The following is a 22,225-nucleotide window of genomic DNA, read 5'->3' on the forward strand; positions in this document are numbered from 1 at the left end:
CCTTGTAAATTGAATAAAGACATCATTGTGCATTATTTGACCCTGAATAATTTTTTAGACTTATATTGTATTCTGACTGAGAACAAAACGGCCGGAACTTCTGTCTGACTGCTTTAAATAAAAATAAAAAAATGCACGTTTCTTAATCCTTCTAACCACGGGTGTTTGAGATCCTGCTGCATATCCATCACACAGAAACCCCGGCACACACCAAAAATGTTTCCACACGTCCAAAATGCAACTATGTGATGCGTGAGAAATAAAAACTCGCCGATGAGGCACATATGTGGCCTTTTATGTCCATCATGCCTGCTGTTATTTGTATGTGTGTATCTTCTCACATTTGTGTGTGTGTGTGAGTGTGTGTGCGAAGGCATCTCTGCCTTCTCCCCATACTCTTCTCACAGACGTCCTCCTCAAGATAACCCCAGCCAAGAACGGGTCAGGGCCTAGATTACAGACACACACACACACACAGATTACAAAAGTGAAATCCTCTCAGCTGTAAGGCACAAGTAGTATACACAGTCTCCTAAAAATGTGTGTGTGCGCGTGTACACACACACACTTTTCTCGATGCTAAATAATTACTCGACATGCACATTACTTGACATCCATACATGCTGTGTGACCCTCACGCCTGCTTTAAGACGTGGGAAGGCGTGATCCCCTGAGATTGTTTTACTATATGAAAGCAGATTAAAACTCTCTCTGGTTATAATTCAGAGCAATAATCCATAGAGAAAAAGCTTGAAAAAAATCTTTAAAGAACCAATTGAGGATTACAGTTTTTTTTTGTTTTTTTTCTTCTTTTTTTTGTAATTTCTCATCCATATGGTGGCCTGTTCTTCTCCATGTGCGGTTTCATGTGGGGTTTTCTGTACAACTGAAAATGGGTGTGTTATATACAGTACAGGCCAAAGGTTCGGACACACCTTCTCATTCGACGTGTTTTCTTTACTTTCATGACCATTTACGTTGGTAGATTCTCACTGAAGGCACCAAAACTATGAATGAACACATGTGGAGTTCTGTACTTAACAAAAAAAGGTGAAATAAGTGAAAACATGTTTTATATTCTAGTTTCTTTGCTCTGATTCCTGCTTTGCACACTCTTGGCATTCTCTCGATGAGCTTCAAGAGGTCGTCACCTGAAATGCTTCTCCAACAGTCTTGAAGGAGTTCCCAGAGGTGTTTAGCACTTGTTGGTCCAGCTCACCCCAAACCATCTGGATTGGGTTCAGGTCCGGTGACTGTGGAGGTCAGGTCTCCACTTTTTGTTAAGTACAGAACTCCACATGTGTTCATTCATAGTTCTGATGCCTTCAGTGAGAATCTACCAACTTAAATGGTCCTGAAAATAAAGAAAAAACGTTGAATGAGGAGGTGTGTCCAAACTTTTGGCCTGTAGTGTACATAAAAAACATTTATTTAAATAGTTATATATCTTTTATACTACATTTGATTGAAATTGGGACTTTGTTATGTGAGTGGCTGTGTCAGCCTCATTCTGTTCCTGTGTATTAAGAAAGAACCAAGGACTAAACCCCACTTACTACCATCGTGTCCCTGAGCAAGACACCTAACCCTGAGTGTCTTTGGTGGGACTGTCCCTGTCACTAATCCCGGAACGAACAAGGCACCGTCCCCACTCACATGGTTAAATGTAGAGGACAATGAAATGTGTCTCGCCGTGCTGCTGTGTTTCACAGTGACAATCACGCCACTGTCACTCTGGATAAGGGCGTCCGATGAATGTAAATGTGTTAAATGTGCTTCTCAGCATTTTAAGGGCAGCATCCTGACGTTCATGAAGCTTCTGTCCTCTTGGCCGTCAGCTTTATAGTGAATGTCTCTTCAGTCGTGTCCATGTAGAAATCTCTCGTTCCAGTGCTGCCCCACGGGCCAGAACATTCTGCACCATCGTGTCAGCGGTGCCGCCGGTTCTGGAGGAGGAGCTGACAGCTCTGCGGCTTCCATCGTGAGTCGTGATGTTGTGGGCTCTCGTCCAACAGCCCAGCGTCCAACAACAGATCCAAACATCATGTACAGTGTTTAACACTGTGTTAAATTACACGGCTCTCATTGTCTGTTTTGTACAATCATTGTTTTATTTCGTGGGACACTGACACACTCACAGTTGTGAACTGTACACACTCAACAGTTACACTTAATACTTCATAAAGTGAACTATTTCTGGTCTTGTGTTTGTAGAATATTGATATTCCCGCCTCTTTTCAATAAGACAACTGTTGAATTGCTGAAAACTTCCGTACAATTACAGTTCACAACTGTGAGTGTGAAATTGTTCACATGCATGACAATAGTGAACGATCGTCGCCAACGTTCCACGCGTAATCGCGCCTGTCCGGCACTGGCGCGCATGCGCACCGGCGATATTAAACGTCGCGCACGGCGCGAGGCGCGTCCCTGTCCCTGCTGTCGCCACCGCCACCAACAGCACGAGCAGGAGATCTGCGGTAACCCGGACCTTCCCGCGCCGGCATGGAGACGCCGGAGAGCCCCTGAAGATGCGCGGAGGTGGGTGCGCGGTGCGCGGCGCGTTATTATCACGCGTGGGAATAATTCAAATACGTGATCAGAGAAATGACCACACGGTTCACGAAATCAAAGTGGCTTTCGTATTATTTGCTTTATGTGCATTACAGTGAGTTATTTCTGTCTGTCTCTCTGCTTATGTGTCCATGTTTTGCGATTCTGGTAAGTTTCTTGTCCTCTGTCCTCTTCAGCGTGGGTCCTGCTCCTCTTGATTGAAGAGGGCTTCGCTCTGGCACAGAAAACTAAGGGTGAGGGACCTGCTGTCACGACCCACAGACAACGTCCCACGGACGATGCACATCCTCCGTCTGAAAGTGTGTGTGTGTGTGTGTGTGTGTGCAGAACCACAGAAAGCACCAGAGCCTGCAAAAACCCCCCCGAAACTGGGCCACTGTGGAACGTGGACCCGAAACCCCGACGGGGGCGAGTTCAGCTCGCCGAACTACCCCAACACCTACCCCCCCAATCAGGAGTGCGTCTTCATCCTGGAAGGTGCGTGTGTCCTTACGAGTTTACGAAGTTCTACACCGAACTCGGAAGGAACATCTTTTCATAGTAGAACTATTTTTTAAGTCTTTCCAACCATAATAAATGTGGAAAAGTGATATATTGCCTCCTTTCTCCCATTGCCGTGAGAACAGCATACCCCCGTAAGAGGATAGAACTGGTCTTCGACGAACTTTACTACATCGAGTCGTCGTTCGAGTGTCGCTTCGACAACATCGAGATCCGCGACGGGCCGTTCGTGTTCTCGCCGCTCATCAACCGCTTCTGCGGGGCTCAGAGTCCGGGCGTGGTCACCTCCTCCGGGCGCTTCATGTGGATCAAGTTCACCAGCGACGAGGAGCTGGAGGGACTGGGCTTCCGGGTGACCTACACGTTCCCGATCGACCCGGACTTCCACCTGCACGTCGGGGGTCTCCTCAACCCCATCCCAGGTGAGACCGCCGTGGTGTCTCCTGACGTCCGGAGGGGGCCAGGAAGTCGGAAACGAGCCTCTTCCTCTCTGCCTGCAGACTGCCAGTTCGAAATGAGCGGCGCGGAGGGATTAATCCGGTCCAGCCAGGTGGAGGAGGAGAATAAGGTGAAGCTCGATGAAGCTGTTGACTGCATCTGGATCATTCGTGCCCCGCCCAAGTCCAAGGTAGGGACTTCATCTTCTGGTTAATACAGCGTGCCAGGTCAATAAAAGATTAAAAGTAGTATTAGTATCACAAGAAGAGCCCCACTTACTACCATTGTGTCCCTGAGCAAGACACTTAACCCTGAGTGTCTCCAGGGGGGGGACTGTCCCTGTAGCTACTGACTGTAAGGAGCTCTGGATAAGGGCGTCTGGTAAATGCTGTAAATGTAAAATGTAATTAAATGTAAAAGCTGACGTGAAGGTTCTTGCTTTTGCTCTCAGATTTACCTGCGGTTCCTGGACTACCAGATGGAGAACACCAACGAGTGCAAGAAGAACTTTGTGGCCGTGTACGACGGCAGCAGCGCCATCGAGGACCTGAAGGCCAAGTTCTGCAGCACCGTCGCCACGGACATCATGCTCGACAGCGAGGTGGGCGTGGTCCGCATGTGGGCCGACGAGGGCAGCCGACTGAGCCGCTTCCGCATGCTGTTCACCACCTTCGCCGAGCGTGAGTGTCCACGCCGCTCACGCCAACCACACCGACTACTTCTCAGTGTACAGCGCAATAAACGCTCGGGGGACATCAACGTTTTGTCGCATGAACTAAATTTCTTGCAGCTTAGAAAAACAGGGGTTTAGTTTTCAAATTCAAATTCATACACGGTATGATATGCAGTGAAATGCTTTAGTTTCTAGTTTCAATGGTTTGTACCGGTGCACAGTAGACTTGCACTGTACAGTTCTGTTTCATGCCCAAACACAGTAGGCAGAGCGCCAATTTTGAAATTTTCTTAATGGTTCGAATCCCGGTTGCCGGTTCGAATCCCGGTCCGCCAAGGTGCCATCGAGGTGCAACTGAGCAAAGCACCGTCCCCACACACTGCTCCCCGGGCACCTGTCATGGTGCCCACTGCTCACTCAGGGTGCTGGGATAAATGCAGAGGACAAATTTCACTGTGTGCACCATGTGCTGTGCTGCTGTGTCTCACAAGTGACAATCATTTCTTAATGATTGTCACTTAATCCATTCCTCTTTATCTAAGTGCATGTCTTTTATTGGCCTCCCGTAATCTTCCTTTCTCACAATGTGATTAATGCAAATGGAAATGGGTTCTCCAGACCCTCAGACACACAGAAATCCCGGAATAAAGCCAGAGGGACATCTGTACGTTCCTCTCCCTCCATGTTCCTTCTCGCTCCATCTGTCAACGTCTCCCCCTAGTGGCTGAAAACCAGATCTGCGTGTCACCGCCACACCAGTCCGTCTTCTCCAGTGTCAAATTGCCCTGTCCCGGTCCCATTCCTCCATTAAGAAGCACGTTTAGTCTCAGACCGGGCTGACCACCGGGTGTCTTCTTCCATTCGCCTCGACAGCTCCGTGCTCGCCCAGCGCGTTCTTCTGCCACAACAACATGTGCATCAACAGCTCGCTGGTGTGCAACGGGGTGCAGAACTGCGTCTTCCCCTGGGACGAGAGCAACTGCAAGGGTGAGATGTCACGATGTCTTGTGTGCTCCGCCAGCCACCGCAGGGATGCCAACCTGAGATGCTCGTCTGGCCACGAAGGGCTTCAGACGCGTGCCTTTTATATCCTATTCAGTGTCTTATTAAAGTATGTTGTAAAGACCGTCTTTTATATGCTAATTATATGCGTTAGCGCTGATATTTTAAATAAAACTGAGAAACGATAACGCTAATGACTTTTTTTCATTACTTGGCTAATGCCGTCATTTAACAACATTTTACAAATACTAAAATGGTCGATATGAAAGACTGGGATTCTGTCTTTGAGCTTTGCAGACAGTCGCATCGGCCATTTTTCATTCCGTGTCTGTGCCGTGTGGTGAGTTTGTGTCACTGCCGCCACGGTTTGTGTGTGGTCATGTGACCGCATGGCTACGTCCGACTGGTGAAACGGTGCCATGTGATTATCGTTGCTACGTCTGAAGAATAAAAGCATAGGGTGGTAGTAGCCTAGTGGGTAACACACTCGCCTATGAACCAGAAGACCCAGGTTCAAATCCCACTTACTACCATCGTGTCCCTGAGCAAGACACTTAACCCTAAATTGCTCCAGGGGGGGACTGTCCCTGTAACTACTGGTTGTAAGTCGCTCTGGATAAGGGCGCCTGGTAAATGCTGTAAATGTATGTTACCCAATTCAGTACGAGTGGAGTTTCTAATTCACAAACATACTCAAGTAGGAGTAAAAAGTTTGGCGTTGTAAACCTAGTACTTTTAAAGTTACTCAAGTCAATATAACAGAGTAAATGTAACTCGTTACAACCCACCTCTGTCAGAGACACAAATAGTACATGAGCATTCATTTCACAGCTGGGCGTGTCACACGTCTACGACAGGCCGGCTGGGCGTGTCACACGTCTACGACAGGCCGGCTCCGTGCAGTGGTGGCCTAGCGGTTAAGGAAGCGGCCCCGTAATCAGAAGGTTGCCGGTTCGATTCCCGATCCGCCAAGGTACCACTGAGGTGCCACCGAGCAAAACAGCGTCCCCACACACTGCTCCCCGGGCGCCTGTCATGGTGCCCACTGCTCACCAAGGGTGATGGGTTAAATGCAGAGGACAAATTTCACTGTGTGCACCGTGTGCTGTGCTGCTGTGTATCGCATGTGACAATCACTTCACTTTTTTGGCTGGGCGTGTCACACGTCTGCGACATGCCGGCTGGGCGCGTCACACGTCTACGACATGCCGGCTGGGCGTGTCACACGTCTGCGACATGCCTGCTGGGCGTGTCACACGTCTACGACAGGCCGGCTGGGCGTGTCACACGTCTACGACAGGCCGGCTGCGCGTGTCACACGTCTGCGACATGCCTGCTGGGCGTGTCACACGTCTACGACAGGCCGGCTGCGCGTGTCACACGTCTGCGACATGCCTGCTGGGCGTGTCACATGTCTGCGACATGCCTGCTGGGCGTGTCACACGTCTACGACAGGCCGGCTGGGCGTGTCACACGTCTGCGACATGCCTGCTGGGCGTGTCACATGTCTGCGACATGCCTGCTGGGCGTGTCACACGTCTGCGACATGCCTGCTGGGCGTGTCACACGTCTACGACAGGCCGGCTGCGCGTGTCACACGTCTGCGACATGCCTGCTGGGCGTGTCACACGTCTACGACAGGCCGGCTGCGCGTGTCACACGTCTGCGACATGCCTGCTGGGCGTGTCACATGTCTGCGACATGCCTGCTGGGCGTGTCACACGTCTACGACAGGCCGGCTGCGCGTGTCACACGTCTGCGACATGCCTGCTGGGCGTGTCACACGGGCACAATCCTGCCGGTTCTCGGGTCGGGACTAACCTTTTAGGCCCAACTGCTTGTGTGCACTGACATCTGATGTCCCTCTCACAGAGAAGAAGTCCAGGGGCTTCTTCCAGCAGATGAGTCGAACCCACGTGACGGTGATCTGCGCTTCCACCGGCGTGGTCGCGCTCCTCCTCAGCATCTCCATCGTGGTCCAGCTGCGGCAGCCGCGCAAGAAGGTCCTGGTGCGCCGGCCCCTGTTCACCCGCCAGGAGCCGCAGGAGCCGCCGCACTACGAGCTCTTCTCCCTGCAGGGGCGCGAGCGCCACCCGCCCCCCGACCTGGCCGAGCTGGCCGAGGAGCTGGAGGCCTTCCAGAAGCTCCGCCGCTCCTCCTCCCGCTGCGTCCGCGAGCACCACTGCGGCGTGGACACGCCCACCCGGCAGAGCTCGCTGGAGCTCGGCTCGGGCCGCGGGAGGAAGGCGCGCCCCGCCCGCCTGTCCAGCGCCCACAGTCTGGGGGAGGAGCCCTGCGGGCATGGCGATGACTCTGACGAGGAAGAGCAGATGCGGGCGTTGCAACACAGGGTGATGGAGAAGGTCGGCGGCGAGGGGTTCGCCCACGGGCGGAGATCTGCTTCTATCGATTTTTGAAGCCTTTTGCCACGCCCTTCCACCACATCTACCCCTCCGATAGAGTAAAAACGTGATGTTCCCTCACAACTCTGATCAGGATCCTGCATCGTCATGAACGCGACCAATTTCCCGCCACTGTCACAAGCATCTGCTGCTTACCTGACTTCTGACCCCGACGCGTTGCTCGGCAACGACGCCAAGCGGCTGTCATTATTGCCGCGGTGGGCGGGGCTTAGCGGCTAAACTGGGCTATAGGAGCCCGCGGTTAATATCGGCCAGCAGGCAAATATTGACTCGAGGCGAGCTGCCTGCGCGGTGCCCGGATCTTTTATTTGCGTGGGTCCCCTGGGTTAATGTAAAACGGCGAAAAGTCCCCTCGACCGTGGCGCTTTACAACCATTCCGACGTTAATTATCCATCTTAATTAACGTACAGAACAACAGACGAATGAAAGCCACCCCGGCTGTTTAATGTTTGACGGGCAGGTATGTCTGCATTGTTTCTGCCCCCCCCCCCCCCCCCCTCCATCATCTCACTAGTTCGAGCTCCTTTTTCTGCACCATGGTTATAAATGAAATACGGTTGCCCCATGACATGACCCTATCTAACAGTACCGTGTATTACGCAGTTATGTCGGTCCCATATACCATGTACCCCGGCCCCGAGTACACTTTTATGTACGACGTTAGCTTGTACCATCTGTATGCACACTGTACAATAAAACTACTGATTTCTGAGAACCCGAACGGAGCCCATTGCACCGAACAAACAACGTTCTTGCACACTGAAGATGGCGCGGTGCGAATAAGGGCTTTCGGTTGGTGTGAGCGTGTTATCGTGTCCGAGTATAAAGCGGCCGCGTCTTCAGTAAACGGACATACGTAAACGGACAGTAAACAGAACCCGCAGGCCCTAGCGTGGTAACGTGGCCTTATCTAATCCACGGTCCCAGGCGGCCACTTACCTCGTGACTGTTTGCCGTCCGGATTATAACAGGGTTAGTCACCACAGGCGTCATCAAAAGAGCGTTTTTTTATCTTTTTATTATTCAGCAAGGTAAGAAACGGGGTCATTTTGCTCGGACGTGGCCCTTTGAAAGGTTCTCTCCAGGGCCGGGTGGTGTAGTGCTGTGCCCCTCACATTCGTCTCTGTGACAGTGACAGTGACGGACAGAGCGATGGCTTTACCACAAGCTGTTGTCTTCTGACCTGATGGCCAATGACTGTAGATCGCGTAAGATTTCTTAAAATAATGCATTCAATATTTCTTCCACAGTCATATATCTAGCAGCGGTGGCCTAGCGGCCCCGTAATAAGAAGGTTGAGGGTTCGAAGGGCCACCGAGGTCCCCTTGATGAAGGTCCCGTCCCCGCACACTGCTCACCAAGGGTGACGGTTAAATACAGAGGACACGTTTCACCGTGTCACCGTGACAATCGCCTCGCTTTCAACTTCATCCATGTCCTTTAAACTCTGCAGGGAGGTTTCAGAGAGCAGAAGATATCTGACAAATGCTGCTCCTCTGGTTCTGCAAAAATTCACACACACACACACACACACACGCACACACACACACACACGCGTGCCCTCACATTGCACAACATTAACTTCAGAGCCCCACAACGCGGTGATATTTTACATTCTTGGACTTAAATTATGCAAACAAATATTTTATTCTTTTATTAATGTGACCTTCAGACAAAATGAAAGCGCTGAGGTGGACTATTACGGGAGACGGGGATTTAATATGAAACTGAACGAAACCGCGCGTTACGTAAAAGAGAGTAGAGTTCCTAAAAAACGAGACACGTGACTCGGAATAATTAAAAAAAAGAGCAACCTGCTCAAGTCTGGACGGCTGTAAAGTGATTTCATGCCTTTTTACGGTTTAACTGAGGCGTCACGTGTCCGGGTCTTTGAGGACACTAGTCCCCAGAAAACCTGGCTTCAATGCCAAGACGCTCCCTGCATGTGTTTTCACGGTGAACTTTTTAGTCTGAGGGGCCAAACGAATCTTTTCTAGATAAAAAAAAAGTAATCTATTTGTTAGGGTTATATCTGGAATTGATTAAATGAAAATGAACATGGCTCGATGGCAAGGAACACACAACAAAGGCAACGTTTAACGGGGACGATTAGGACCCGGCTGTCCATTCGCGTCACCTGAGACACGAGGTGCACGGCGGCATCACAATTTGATGTATTATTGTACTGTTTTTATTTAGTTTTAAACAAATACGCACAATTTCAGCAAAATGTGCGCAAACAGGACACATCCATAGCAGGTCAAAGACAATTATTCATAATTTATGAAATTATTATAATGATATTCTTGGATAATACTGACCCTGACCCATGAGACCAGATCCTTACCAGGACCACAGCAGTAAAATCATCAGCATGTGTTCTCTTGGTTCTGTGCAGGACACTTTGAGGACCCCAGGGATGGACACCTCGTCCCTCACTAGTTTCTGAGACTCAGTCCTGAACCGGCCGAGTGTCCCCGCATGGTCCTTTGCGAGAACGTCTGGTAGCTGCCGCCTGAGAAGCGCCGTCACGGTTCTCCGGGGAACGCAAACAAGCACCACGGGGAGGGGGGGTCACGGGGGGGTCGGCAGCGACTCCTCAAAAAACGGCGTGGCCCTTTGGTGGGACGACAGCAGGGGCATCCGCTCGCCAAGCACCGCCAGCCGGAAGTTCTTCCGCCGCCACGCGTACACCACGCTGTTCAGGAAGCCCTGGAGAGACATCGACACCGCCTGCAAGGCATCGTGGGTAAGGGCCTGGTCAGGAAAACAGCATTCGGGGGCCCGGAGTTATTGTGCAGATGAATACAGACCTGTAGGATGTAGAGGACGAATATGTCCTCCTGCTGAATTTGGGTGATGAAGGACAAGACGACGAGCACCAGCGCTGCGGTTCAACAGACACGCCAGTGAGCGCAGGACGGGACGAACCGGGACTGAGTGGACGACGGACGGACGTACCTGGCGTCCAGCAGACTATGATGACCAGTGTGATGCACCGGGACGAGGACAGGACGTCCCTCAGCTGCCTGCGGGAGAATCCGTCTCCCTCGACCGTCAGCATCCCCGTGTGTTCATAACGCTGAGACCAGCGCTGCAGCTTGCAGTACACAACCTACACACACACACACACACACACACACACACGGAATTATACACGGAATGTTGGTCCGTTTCGTATAACTGAGCTGAGTGGATAATCGGAACATTAGGATCTTACTGTGCTGGTGAGAAGAACTGAGATTAAAGTGACGAGGAGGAATCCTCTCACGAAATCATTGTGGGAATCGTCCTGCGCACACACACACACGCACACACACACGCACACACACACACACACACGCACACACAAACACACACACACATTTAAATGTACATTTAAGGCATTTGGCAGACGCCCTTATCCAGAGCGACTTACAACGTGCTTCCATGTTACCATGGATGAAGAGATCAGTTCTGGTGATCAACACACACACACACACACACACACACACACACACACTGTAAAATGTGTTGATCTTACAGATCAACAGAAATGAATGAAATGGACATCTGATGCTGGACGCTGGGCGGCATGAAAAAGCCCCTACCACGTCGGAGCAGTTGTCACCGTGGAGATGCAGGAACGGAAGGCAGCTGCAGGGAACCAATCGGAATAGTTCACGTCTTCACCTCGGCAACGTCTTCTTAAGGAACATGGCCGACGTGTTTACCTGTTGCAGGAAGAGGTCGGAACGGGACAAGCGGGGCCGATGGGGACCATCGAGGTGGTGAGGGTTTCAGTGTAGAGAAAGAACAGAACCACCGGCAGCACCCTGCACACACACACACACACACACACACACACGTGCGCTCCTTAACGCTCGGCCAAGCACACACTGTCCTGATTAACATGTGAAGAGGAGGAGTGTGAGCTGAGAAGGAACCCACCACACCGCCACACACAGCAGGACGAAATTCCTCTTCCTCCTCATCAGCTGCGGAAACACACGGAGACAGATCCCAGGTCAGGTGGCCGCGGTCACACAAAAGGCCCTTTACTTTCCAGCAGGTGGCACATTTAAGAAACGGTCGGACACTTTGGGTTCTCCGGTTGTTTGATGTCCCCGCCGCCCTGGTTGTGTTGTGTACCTGTTGTCACGAGTACAAACGTGTCCTCCTTGTGTCTTTTACCCTGTTCTGGGTGTACATGTCCACGTGCCCAATCTACATCGTCGGGATACCGTGTGTTAAGGCAGTGCGGGGATTCGGATGGACAGGAGGACGGTCCTCTCACCTCTTCCTGGTCTCCGTCCCCGACACTCTCGCGCCATCCCTGAGTGGCACGGATGGACTCGGTGGCATAAAGGATGGCCAGCAGGAAGGAGACGCAGTAAAACATCTGGGGGGCGCGGAGACAAAGCTGATCTGAGGTCAGGCCGAACCAGGACGGTCCTCGGGACCAACGCGACCCAGCCATCCGCGACGCAGGTTCATTTAGTAACGGAACTCGCACTCACCAGCGACAGCGGCAGGCCGCGCTCGCACAGAACCACGCTGTCCGGCAGGGCGCCGTACGGCAGGAAGTTGAGGCTGGTGGCGCTCATGAGGGTGGCCGAGGCCAGGAAGTCTGCGGCGCCAAGCTGGACCAGAGGCATCACCTGCACGCAAAAAGTGGCAAGAAAGGAAGGAACGTGGAGCGTCCCGTCCCCCCCCCCCGAGAACAATATTATCAGCTAGACACACACAGCGGACTCTTCTCTGTCTCGGTGGTGGAGTGAAGTTCCCCTCAACACCTTCCTCTTTAGAGGAAACTTGTAACTTTCTCATAGTCTGATAAGAAATTAGTGAAATTAAAATGACTGTATTCATGGTTGGGGGGGTCCCAGTGATCCAGAACTGATCACTTTATTGATGGTGACATGGAAGCACGTTGTAAGTCGCTCTGGGTACGGCCAAAATAGCGTGAATGTAAACGTAGCAGAACGTCTCTCAGTATGAGAATTAAAAAACATTTCTCATCGACTATTCCAGTCATTTGAAAAACTGGATTTCTGGATTTTTTTTCTAATAATGAAACATAAAATGATCAGTTTAAAAGTGAAAGTGAAAGAAAGACTTTCATTGTGAGACACGGTGTCCTCTGTATTTAACCATCACCCTTGCTGGGCAGTGGGCACAGGACCTTCATCAAGGGGACCTTGGTGACACCTTGGACATTCGGGATTCGAACCCGAACGAGTCCGTTTCCTCACCACTGCCACCAGTGTAGCAAATAAAGAATGAAAATTAAGCAGCGTACTGGGTAACACACTCGCCTGTGACCCAGAAGACCCAGGTTCAAACCCCACGTACTACCATCGTGTCCCTGAGCAAGACACCTGTGACTACTGGTTGTAAGGCGCTCTGATAGATGGCGTAAATGTAAATGTCGCGAGGTCAGGACATGGCAGCGTGGCTTCTGTTGGTTTTTGTGCTGCGATCTCTGCCGACCCTGATATCTCCTGCTGTAGCGCCAGGTGGGGCACGTACCTGCGGTTTCTGCCCCCTCACCTGCTCGTGGAGCCGTTTCCTCTTCGCGATGGATATGAGCACCGTGGACAGGCTCCCCATTAAACTGCAACAGAAAAGTCAGCGGTGAACATCTCAGAACTTTCGACCCAGTGAGGCTTCTGCCGCTATAATAAACTCATTATAGGCCCGCCTGGGTCTAAATAATGGGGGACAGGGGATTTATTATTTATACATGAGACGAATAAACCTGTAGATCTTACCTTAAAGACAGAAAGACCATGTAGAGCAACGACAGGACTGTAATCTGAAAGAAAAAGAGAAAGGCATGAGCTAGAGAAGAAGAGCTGAAGATTAAAAAGATTGTGGCGCGCACCTGCGTGTCCTGTAACATGCTGGCGGAGCTGCTGGTGCTGCTGGTGCTGCCGCACGCCTCCATCTCCACCCTGAAGTCCCTCAAGCATGCCGTGAACCTGGACGTTGGACCTGTGCGTGGTCACGTGCCGGGACGAGGTGTTGCCAGGGTGGCGAGTTTTGTTCCATAATATGAAAGGGACTCTCGTACGGTGTTACCTGTACGACAGACCATGGTGCAGAATGTGGCAGGATCTGTAATGATGTGTAAAATAGGGAAATTCTGGTGTTTAATCATCCAACAGGGAAGTTGTAGTGAGTAAGCGTGCATCTACGCTTGTGATTGAATGAGCTGCAGTACCTGCCTCGAGGCGTGCCTCATGCCTGGAAGGGTGACAGGTTGCGCGACATTCTGTCAGCACCTGGCAACGCCACTGGAAGGCGGTAGTTCTGCTGTTAGGTTGCACATCCTCTAACATAAAAGAAGGTTTTTATCCAGGACAATGTGGAGATGACTGGCATAAATGCTGTAATGAGATGAGGTCCCGAATCCTGAACCGCCAAGGTGCCACTGAGCAAAGCACCGTCCCCTCACACTGCTCCCCGGGCGCCTGTCATGGCCGCCCACTGCTCACTCAGGGTGATGGGATAAATACAGAGGACACGTTTCACCGTGTCACCGTGTGCTGTGCTGAGGCGCCTCACAATGACAATCACTCCACTTTCACTTATCGGGGGAATCGTGCATCTCCTGCATCTCCTGGTTTAACTGGGCCGGACTGTGTAGGTGCACGGCTGCCCCCCGGCCTGTTGCTCGGACCAGAGGAGTAACGTGGCCGATCTGTGCTGCTTTTATTCAGCAGTTACATCGCTCCTGTTCATTAGATGTTTGGTACTCTGACTGCTGCCATGTGGTGGGGACTTGGTGGCTTTATTACACACAGCAGGATCCTGGTTGCCGGTGTCCTGCTGTCACCAGGCTTGATATTAAGTCTTTTTTTCAGGTTTGTTTTATTCTTTTCTGATATTTCCTGCAAGGACTGTGCAACTGTATGAACTGTTTTTATAATGACTGCTGAAGGTATCCTGTCTGTTTCAATATTTATATATACGTGTCATGATCCGGACCGGCAGGGGTTACTCCGGATCCGGAGTCCGGACCGGAGTTTCATGTTCGTCCTGTGTAAAGTTCCCTGATCGTGTTCACCTGCTGTCTATTTATATAATTGTATAAAACTATCCTTTTCGTGTCTGTTCGCCGTTGGGTCATTGTGAAGTGTAGATGTTCCCCTGTCTCGTGTAGTTTATATTAAACCCCTGTCCTGTGATCGTGCGAATGTGTCCTCCTTCATGCCATGTCCAGCCCACCCGTGACAATACGTGTATTACCTTCCATAAATTTGCCTGATGCATGAGTTGGACTTGACATGCCATTTTGATGTACATTGGCTTGATTTATTGTGTTTGATCTTTGAATCTTTATAAATATACACACACACACACACACACACACACACACAGTAAAGGTCAAAAGTTTGGAAACACTTTCTCATTCGATGTGTTTTGTACTTAACAAAAAAAGGTGAAATAAGTGAAAACATGTTTTATATTCTAGTTTCTTTGCTCTGATTACTGCTTTGCACACTCTTGGCATTCTCTCGATGAGCTTCAAGAGGTCGTCACCTGAAATGCTTCTCCAACAGTCTTGAAGGAGTTCCCAGAGGTGTTTAGCACTTGTTGGTCCAGCTCACCCCAAACCATCTGGATTGGGTTCAGGTCCGGTGACTGTGGAGGTCAGGTCTCCACTTTTTGTTAAGCACAGAACTCCACACGTGTTCATTCATAGTTTTGATGCCTTCAGTGAGAATCTACCAACGTAAATGGTCATGAAGATAAAGAAAACACGTTGAATAGGAAGGTGTCCAAACCTTTGGCCTGGACTGCGTGTGTGTGTGTGTGTATATATATGTATATATATATATTTATGGAGAGAGAGCGAGAGAAACATACAGATTAAATGTTCTCGCCCCCTTCTGATGAAAGTGGTGAAGTGGCGCCACCTTACAGTCAGAACGCGACACTGCCTTTAACAAACGTGACATGTCATTTTTACCAAATGCAGTATTGTCGATATTGTCATTATCATGGTTGTTATTATTATTATGCTAACACATCCTGTGTGAGGTACATCACCTTCATTGATTATGCGTGGAATTAATAACGAGTCACTACACTATAAATAAGAAACGATGGCTCAAACTAAAAAAAAATCGAAGTAATCAGTCACACTAATATTTAATCATTGCTGTAATGTGAAAAAACAAACTGGCAGCAGGTTTGTTTGGTTTATTCACATTACGACTATGCTAAAATACATATAAAGCAATAGTAAGATCAAATTAAATATATTTTAATACAGGAGGATTTAAATCAAAAGTAAAATATTAATTAGTGAAAAAAAAAAAATTAATGAGTGAAAACAAGTGGCCGAACAACAGCCAGTTGTAGCATCCGAAATCCACCAAATCTCATGTGAAAACTTCCCACGCTGTACATGACAAGGGACAATTCAACCCAGGAAGGTGTGATTTAATAATTCCATACTTGCTAAGCCGGTTCTTCTCCTCACAGCAGAGGTTGTGCCTTCAAGTCACCATTTGAAGAGCGATTTTTCCTGACAGCAGACTTGCAGACATGTCTGACCGAGTGGCCCTAAACGCGGCTCATGTTGTCAGGATTCTTTGTGAGAATCATGGAAGTCTGGTGCTTTCTGAGCTTCAGCGTAAGATCTGCCAGGAGTTTAAAACTAAAGATGGAAATGAAGATGAGTTGAAGAGGATCACTTCTGATGAGAGGAACTTTCTCATCAAGGAGGATTTAGTTGTAGCAAAGACGTCTGTGCGGGTCTGTGGGAACTTTAAAATTAAAGATGGAAATGAAGATGTGCGGGTCTTTGAGTACCCTGGTCATGAAAACTGCGACAAGCTGCACCTCTGCAAATATCATGTTTGTGGGAATTGCTCACACCGGTGAGTTACCAACACTGGCCGAGGTTCTCTATTTTCAGTGAAATATCCAGAAAAATGCACAAATCTTGCTGCCATTTCTCCTCAATTAGAAACTGCATATCCCATGACCTGAGCTGCCACAACAATCAGGATCTTCTGATGAGGATGCATCTTCAGTACCTCACCGAGGCTAATCTCTTCCAGCTTCTCCTCCAGAACGATCCAGAGCTGTTGCCTGAGGTGAGCGCTGCAAGACGGTCCATGGCCTTCTTTCTAGCACTTGTTAAATTGAATTGGATCTGGTTATCTGCAACTTTAGTAGTAAAACGAGACATGTGGTCATTCTACACGTAGTTTCTATACGCACCTCACAGGGAAGGACCTTGCCAGTCCGGTTGCTCTTGAAAATGATTCACGATTCTGATATCTGGAGGAGATTTTTAAAAGCGCAGCCCGCCAGCAGGGGCGCTAGACCTACGGTGGCTCCACTTTTTAGAGTCTGTGACCTTGTGGTTCTGATTTTTACTCCTTGTCAGGTGTGCCAGTATTACAACATGCCGTCACCATGCAAGTACAATTCCAAATGTGAGAAGATCCATATCTGCAAAGAATTTCTACAGGGGAACTGCTCCAATGGTGGAGCCTGCCGACTTGACCATGACTTTGGTACACAAAGCCTGAATGCCCTGGAGAACCGAGGCGTCAGCACAAAAGAAAAATCCATACTTATCAAGACCTACAAGAACAGACTGCTGCTCTTGCCTCCAGAACATGGTATGGTTCTCCGTCCTGGAGCCTGCTGTAGGTAGCTGGCTCATCTACGTCCTACTTACTACATATTTAATTTGTTCTCTTTAGAAGGACGTTCAGTATGTCCATCAGGCACCAGAGAAATCTGCATCTATAACCTTCTCCAAAAATGCAGGTATTCAGGTAACATGACCACCTTTGAGTGAAGCACATTTGAGAACCCTGTTTGATGCCTGGGTTTCACAAGCATGTTTCTGGAGAACCAGTCAGAACACGTCACTCTCAAACACTTACAGATTTCTTACTCTCATTGCATACTTTTTTCCATGATAAGTTCCATGAAAACTTATCAGATCGTCAAAAAATATTAAATGTTAGTCAAAGACAACACACGTAAACCCCAAATGTGTTTTTTAAATGTAGGATTTTATTATTATTATGGAGGGAAAAACCTCCAAACCTACATGGCTCTGTGTGATTGACCCCCCCCCCCCCCCCCCCCCCCCCCCGCCCCCCCAGATATAACAGCGGTTCATCATGCAAAGTTCAATATCTCTAGCCACGCCCAGTCACTCAATCACTTAAATAGGACCTGCCTCACAAAGTGATGTTGACCGAAAGATCTTCGAAAGCTCGATGGCATGCCGAGATGCAAAGAAAGTAACTGAGCTCGATCAGCCTGGAGAAGGTTATAAAGGTGTTTCTAAAGCTTTTGGCCATTTTCCACAAACCGTGAAACCATGGAACAATAGTGAACCTTCCCAGGAGTGGCCGGCCAACCAGAATTAAGAGTCATAAAAGATCCCACAGCAACACCAAAGAACTTCAGGACTCACTTGCCTCAGTTAAACTCAGTGTTCCTGACTCCACCAGAAGAAAGAGACTGGACAAAAATGGCCTACGTGACCGAGTAACAAGATGAAAACCACTGCTGAGCAAAAAGAACATCTTGGTGATCCCCACTTTGTGGACTGACGAGACAAAAGTTGAACTTTTTGGATGGTGTGTGTCCCAATTCATCTGACATACAGGTAACACCGCGTTTCAGATAAAGAACATCGTACCAACAGTATGGTATAGTGGTGCTGATGTTAGTATGATGGTCTGGGGCTGTTTTGCTGCTTCACGACCTGGAAGACTTGCTGTGATAAATGGACCCCTGAATTCCTCCGTCTACCAAAAAAATCCTGAAGGAGAATCTGTTCGTGACCTCAGGCTGGAACCAGATTGGGTTCTGCAGCAGGACAACGATCCAAAACACATTGGCAAGTCCACCTCAGATTGGCTGAAGGAAAAACCGAATGAAGACTTTGGAGTGACCTAGTCCTGATGTAAATCCTGCTGAGATGCTGTGACGTGACCTAAAAAGGAGGTTCATGGTAGAAAACCTCCAACGTGGCTGAACTATAATAATTCTGCAAAGATGGGTGAGTTATTGACAATGCTGGACTGGCCCAACCAGTTATTAGGTTTAGAGAGCAATCACTTTGTCACACAGGGTCATGTATGTCTGGATTTATTCATTTTTGCCCTTAAATCCTTCACTTAACTGCATTTTGTGTTCACTTGTGTTTTGTCTTTGGCTAATACTTAAGTTAGTTTTAATTAATTTGGCGATCTGAAACATTTAAATGTGACTAACATGGAAAAAATTAAGGAATCAGAAAGAGGGCCAAACACCACTATACATTCACACTGGACCACAGTCATGATCTGGACTCCTCTAGAAAGATCTAGTTAAGATTGTGTCAGAATTTTTTTTCTTTTCTTTTTCTCAGACAAATGCTTCAACATACACCATGATCTGCCATATCGATGGCAGATTTTAGGTGAAAATTGCAGTACGTGGAGCGATGTTGCTGGACAAGAGGACATCGAACGAGACTTCTGTAACCCGGCTAATAATACAAGGTAAGAGAAGGTCCTGCACACCTTAACATCCCTTGAATTGATTTGGATTGAAGCTTTTTGTCCCCCAAGCTTGGGATCTCCGCCTGTGGACTTTGTTGACATGACAAGAGGGCAGTTTCGCGTTTCGCATCTCCCATTTGCCACTCAGTGGCGCTGGTGCTATGTGGACCCTGCAGGAAATTGGATGGATTACAGTGAAGAGGTAATGCTGCCTGCAGCACCTGCATGGATTTGTTCCATGTTATGATGTTAATAAATGTGTTTCCTGTTCTCAGGAGACTGCAACACTTGAAGCCGCTTATTTAAAGCACGAGGAATATGTCACTTTTGAAAAGAATGGGAATAAACACAGCATTTGCCTAAAACGTGTGTAGAGAATCGCCTTCAAACTTTGATATCGAGTAGAAGAAATTGAACCACTGACCCACCCCCTCTCTTTTCCTCTCTAAAACCTGACACAGAACTTTGAAGGAGGCCGGTGTTTGTGAGTGCTAAAGACGTGAAGGACGTACAGAACAGGTAGTCCAAATGCTGTATATTCATCTATTAAATGTTTCCTTTATTTAATTTATTTGGCCTATTTTGCAGGAGTCTTCAGAATTGAAGGACCATCTTACCAATTTCCTGGCTTTTCACACAGAGGGGGGAATAAACTGATCTCTGTAATGTTATGTGAATCTGTCCCTGGCTATTCCATGTGTTGCGTGTCCCCTGGTTGTCATGATCCGATCTGACGGAAGCACCGTCCCCACACACTGCTCCCCGGGCGCCTGTCATGGCTGCTCCCTGCTCACCAAGGGTGATGGGTTAAATACAGAGGACACATTTCACTGTGTGCACCATGTGGCCCCTCGGTGGTGGAATGAACTTCCCCTCGAGGTCAGAACAGCTCAGTCACTGAGCACCTTCAAACGATAGCTCAAGACCTTCCTCTTTAAAGAATATTAAGATTATATTGTAATTTTCTTATTGTCGAACTTGTGTACAGGATCTACAACAGAGTGAATAAAATAGATGTATTCATAGTTGGGGTGCTAGTGAACCGGAATTGATCTCTTCATCGATGGTAACTTAAGCACGTTGTAAGTCGCTCTGGATAATGGCGTCTGCCAAATGCCGTAAATGTAAATGTAAATGTAAATGTAAATGTAAATGTAAATGTAAATGTAAATGTGCTTTGCTGCTGTGTATCACAAGTGACAATCACTTTCTTCACAATAAATGATTAGCATTATAATGAATGCATTTTGAAGGGCTTGTAACAATGTTGGGATTTAATGTATTTCCACTGTACTCCATTATTGATTATAAATAAATAAAACATTTGTAAAGATGCTATGGTCTTTTTTTTTTCAGAAGACAGCACAAAAACTGCAAGTCATGTATAATGCATTAAAGTCCAAATGCAATGCTGAAAGTTATTAAGTAGAAGATGATACGGTATATTCTATCTGCGTTTGTTTCTGTTACAAGGGTGCCGAACAGAAATGAAGGAGAGTTGAGACAAAGCAACAAAAACATGGAACTTAATATAATGGAACAAGAAACGTTGTCCTGTGTTCAGATAGCAGCTACCCATCGCAGGCATGGGAACGATTGAAATGAGTTGAAATAGTGCAGAAATTACACCTACAGTCGGGTTTAAAAAGTTCGGCCTGTCCAGACCCGAGTCGACCTGACAAGTACAGCTTTTTAAAATCCTGCCTTTCTTTGCGCACTGCAAGCGTTAGACTAAGAGGGAAAGGAAATTATCGGGTTTTAAAAAATTTGCCTCCATTCCACCTCCTCAGCATCCATTTTCACATCTCTCTCGCCATAATTAAAACACATCCCCCTGACGACGGTGGAATTGCAAATCAAATGAACACTTCTACCAATCGCCAAAGCAGCGAATCATACGGAAAGGTACTAACAATCAACCCGATCCGGACTAAAATGACAGAAACTGAGTCCAAACACGATTTACAGCAGAAATGTCCCAATCTGGCGGCGCTGCTGTGTACGTTCCACGCGCAACTGGACACCAACGTTTTCTGCGAATCAGCAATGAGCTGGTTTCAGCAGGTCCTAATCTCACGATCCACGTTTGAAAGGCGGCATTAAAGGTTGTTGTTTGAATAGATTTGTTGTGAGATCATACATATTAGCGGAAACTACATCCTGTTCCACCAGTGGTGCCAGGAAAACCTTTCTGAAGAGGCAGAAATATTTCATATACAGTACATGCCAAAAGTCTGGACACACCTTCTCATTCAATGTGTTTTCTTTATTTTTATGACCATTTACGTTGGTAGATTCTCACTGAAGGCATCAGAACTATGAATGAACACATGTGGAGTTCTGTACTTAACAAAAAAAGGTGAAATAACTAAAAACATGTTTTATATTCTAGTTTCTTTGCTCTGATTCCTGCTTTGCACACTCTTGGCATTCTCTCGATGAGCTTCAAGAGGTCGTCACCTGAAATGCTTCTCCAACAGTCTTGAAGGAGTTCCCAGAGGTGTTTAGCACTTGTTGGTCCAGCTCACCCCAAACCATCTGGATTGGGTTCAGGTCCGGTGACTGTGGAGGCCAGGTCTCCACTTTTTGTTAAGTACAGAACTCCACATGTGTTCATTCATAGTTTTGATGCCTTCAGTGAGAATTTACCAACCTCATGAAATCAAAGAAAACACGTTGAATGAGAAGGTGTCCAGACTTATTGTACTGCACTGTACTTCTAAAAATATTCCACCCTCCTTTCCAGTCATAATCAAGTCAGCACACTGGCAGAACTTTTTATTCTTTTCACTTAGTTATTCTTAAAATGTCCTTCTCAGACCTGTCAGAGTAAAAGATGAGGTGGAAGAACGGGTTTCTGATGTCTGACAGTTCTCACCCTTTTTTCAGCACCAGTGCAGGATTCATCTCAGAAGACGCTGGGCTTCGTGAAAGGAGGGCCGGCGCTGCATGAAAATGGCAGAGAAACTGCATGTCTTGGAAGAAATTCTTTGCTGCTCTATTTGCTCGGAGATTTTTAAGGATCCGGTTTCGCTCGACTGCAAGCACAGCTTCTGCGTGTTTTGTCTTTCGGAATTTTGGGCTCGAGACAAGAGAAAGA

At 48.1% G+C, this 22,225-nt stretch overlaps 3 protein-coding genes across 6 annotated transcripts; 2 read left to right on the forward strand and 1 right to left on the reverse strand.

Moving 5' to 3' along the window:
• Positions 1-2,262: 2,262 nt before the first annotated feature.
• neto2b (neuropilin (NRP) and tolloid (TLL)-like 2b) lies at positions 2,263-8,337 on the forward strand. 2 transcript variants are annotated; one of them, XM_028958403.1, is made up of 8 exons: positions 2,263-2,541; positions 2,751-2,807; positions 2,902-3,051; positions 3,201-3,497; positions 3,576-3,703; positions 3,965-4,193; positions 5,060-5,173; positions 7,061-8,337. In XM_028958403.1, exons 1-8 carry the CDS (start codon positions 2,532-2,534, stop codon positions 7,603-7,605), a joined length of 1,530 nt encoding a protein of 509 aa, XP_028814236.1. In that variant the 5' UTR covers positions 2,263-2,531; the 3' UTR covers positions 7,606-8,337. The 2 variants fall into 2 exon arrangements, with proteins under 2 accessions (XP_028814236.1, XP_028814237.1); XM_028958404.1 differs by lacking the exon at positions 5,060-5,173.
• A 1,450-nt stretch (positions 8,338-9,787) lies between these two features.
• Positions 9,788-13,744, reverse strand: LOC114767175 (sphingosine 1-phosphate receptor 2). Of its 2 annotated transcripts, none has more exons than XM_028958755.1 (12): positions 13,479-13,744; positions 13,366-13,409; positions 13,145-13,208; positions 12,112-12,252; positions 11,889-11,993; positions 11,543-11,589; positions 11,326-11,427; positions 11,203-11,248; positions 10,833-10,904; positions 10,574-10,727; positions 10,426-10,499; positions 9,788-10,345 (listed from the first exon to the last, which is right to left on the reverse strand). In XM_028958755.1, the coding sequence occupies exons 1-12, from the start codon at positions 13,539-13,541 to the stop codon at positions 10,187-10,189; spliced, it is 1,071 nt and encodes a 356-aa protein (XP_028814588.1). In that variant the 5' UTR covers positions 13,542-13,744; the 3' UTR covers positions 9,788-10,186. The 2 variants fall into 2 exon arrangements, with proteins under 2 accessions (XP_028814588.1, XP_028814587.1); XM_028958754.1 differs by having other exon boundaries at positions 13,366-13,435.
• Positions 13,745-16,128: 2,384 nt separating this feature from the next.
• On the forward strand, positions 16,129-19,960 carry LOC114767250 (protein mono-ADP-ribosyltransferase PARP12-like). 2 transcript variants are annotated; one of them, XR_003742909.1, is made up of 9 exons: positions 16,129-16,485; positions 16,575-16,704; positions 17,001-17,238; positions 17,323-17,397; positions 18,993-19,125; positions 19,195-19,327; positions 19,401-19,491; positions 19,587-19,644; positions 19,714-19,960. XR_003742909.1 is itself a non-coding variant. In XM_028958848.1 (8 exons), the coding sequence occupies exons 1-8, from the start codon at positions 16,151-16,153 to the stop codon at positions 19,592-19,594; spliced, it is 1,143 nt and encodes a 380-aa protein (XP_028814681.1). In that variant the 5' UTR covers positions 16,129-16,150; the 3' UTR covers positions 19,595-19,960. The 2 variants fall into 2 exon arrangements, 1 of the variants encoding a protein (XP_028814681.1); XM_028958848.1 differs by having other exon boundaries at positions 19,587-19,960.
• The last annotated feature ends 2,265 nt before the right edge of the window (positions 19,961-22,225 follow it).

The sequence above is a fragment of the Denticeps clupeoides genome, chromosome 17, assembly GCF_900700375.1.
Source record: "Denticeps clupeoides chromosome 17, fDenClu1.1, whole genome shotgun sequence".
Taxonomy (NCBI): domain Eukaryota; kingdom Metazoa; phylum Chordata; class Actinopteri; order Clupeiformes; family Denticipitidae; genus Denticeps; species Denticeps clupeoides.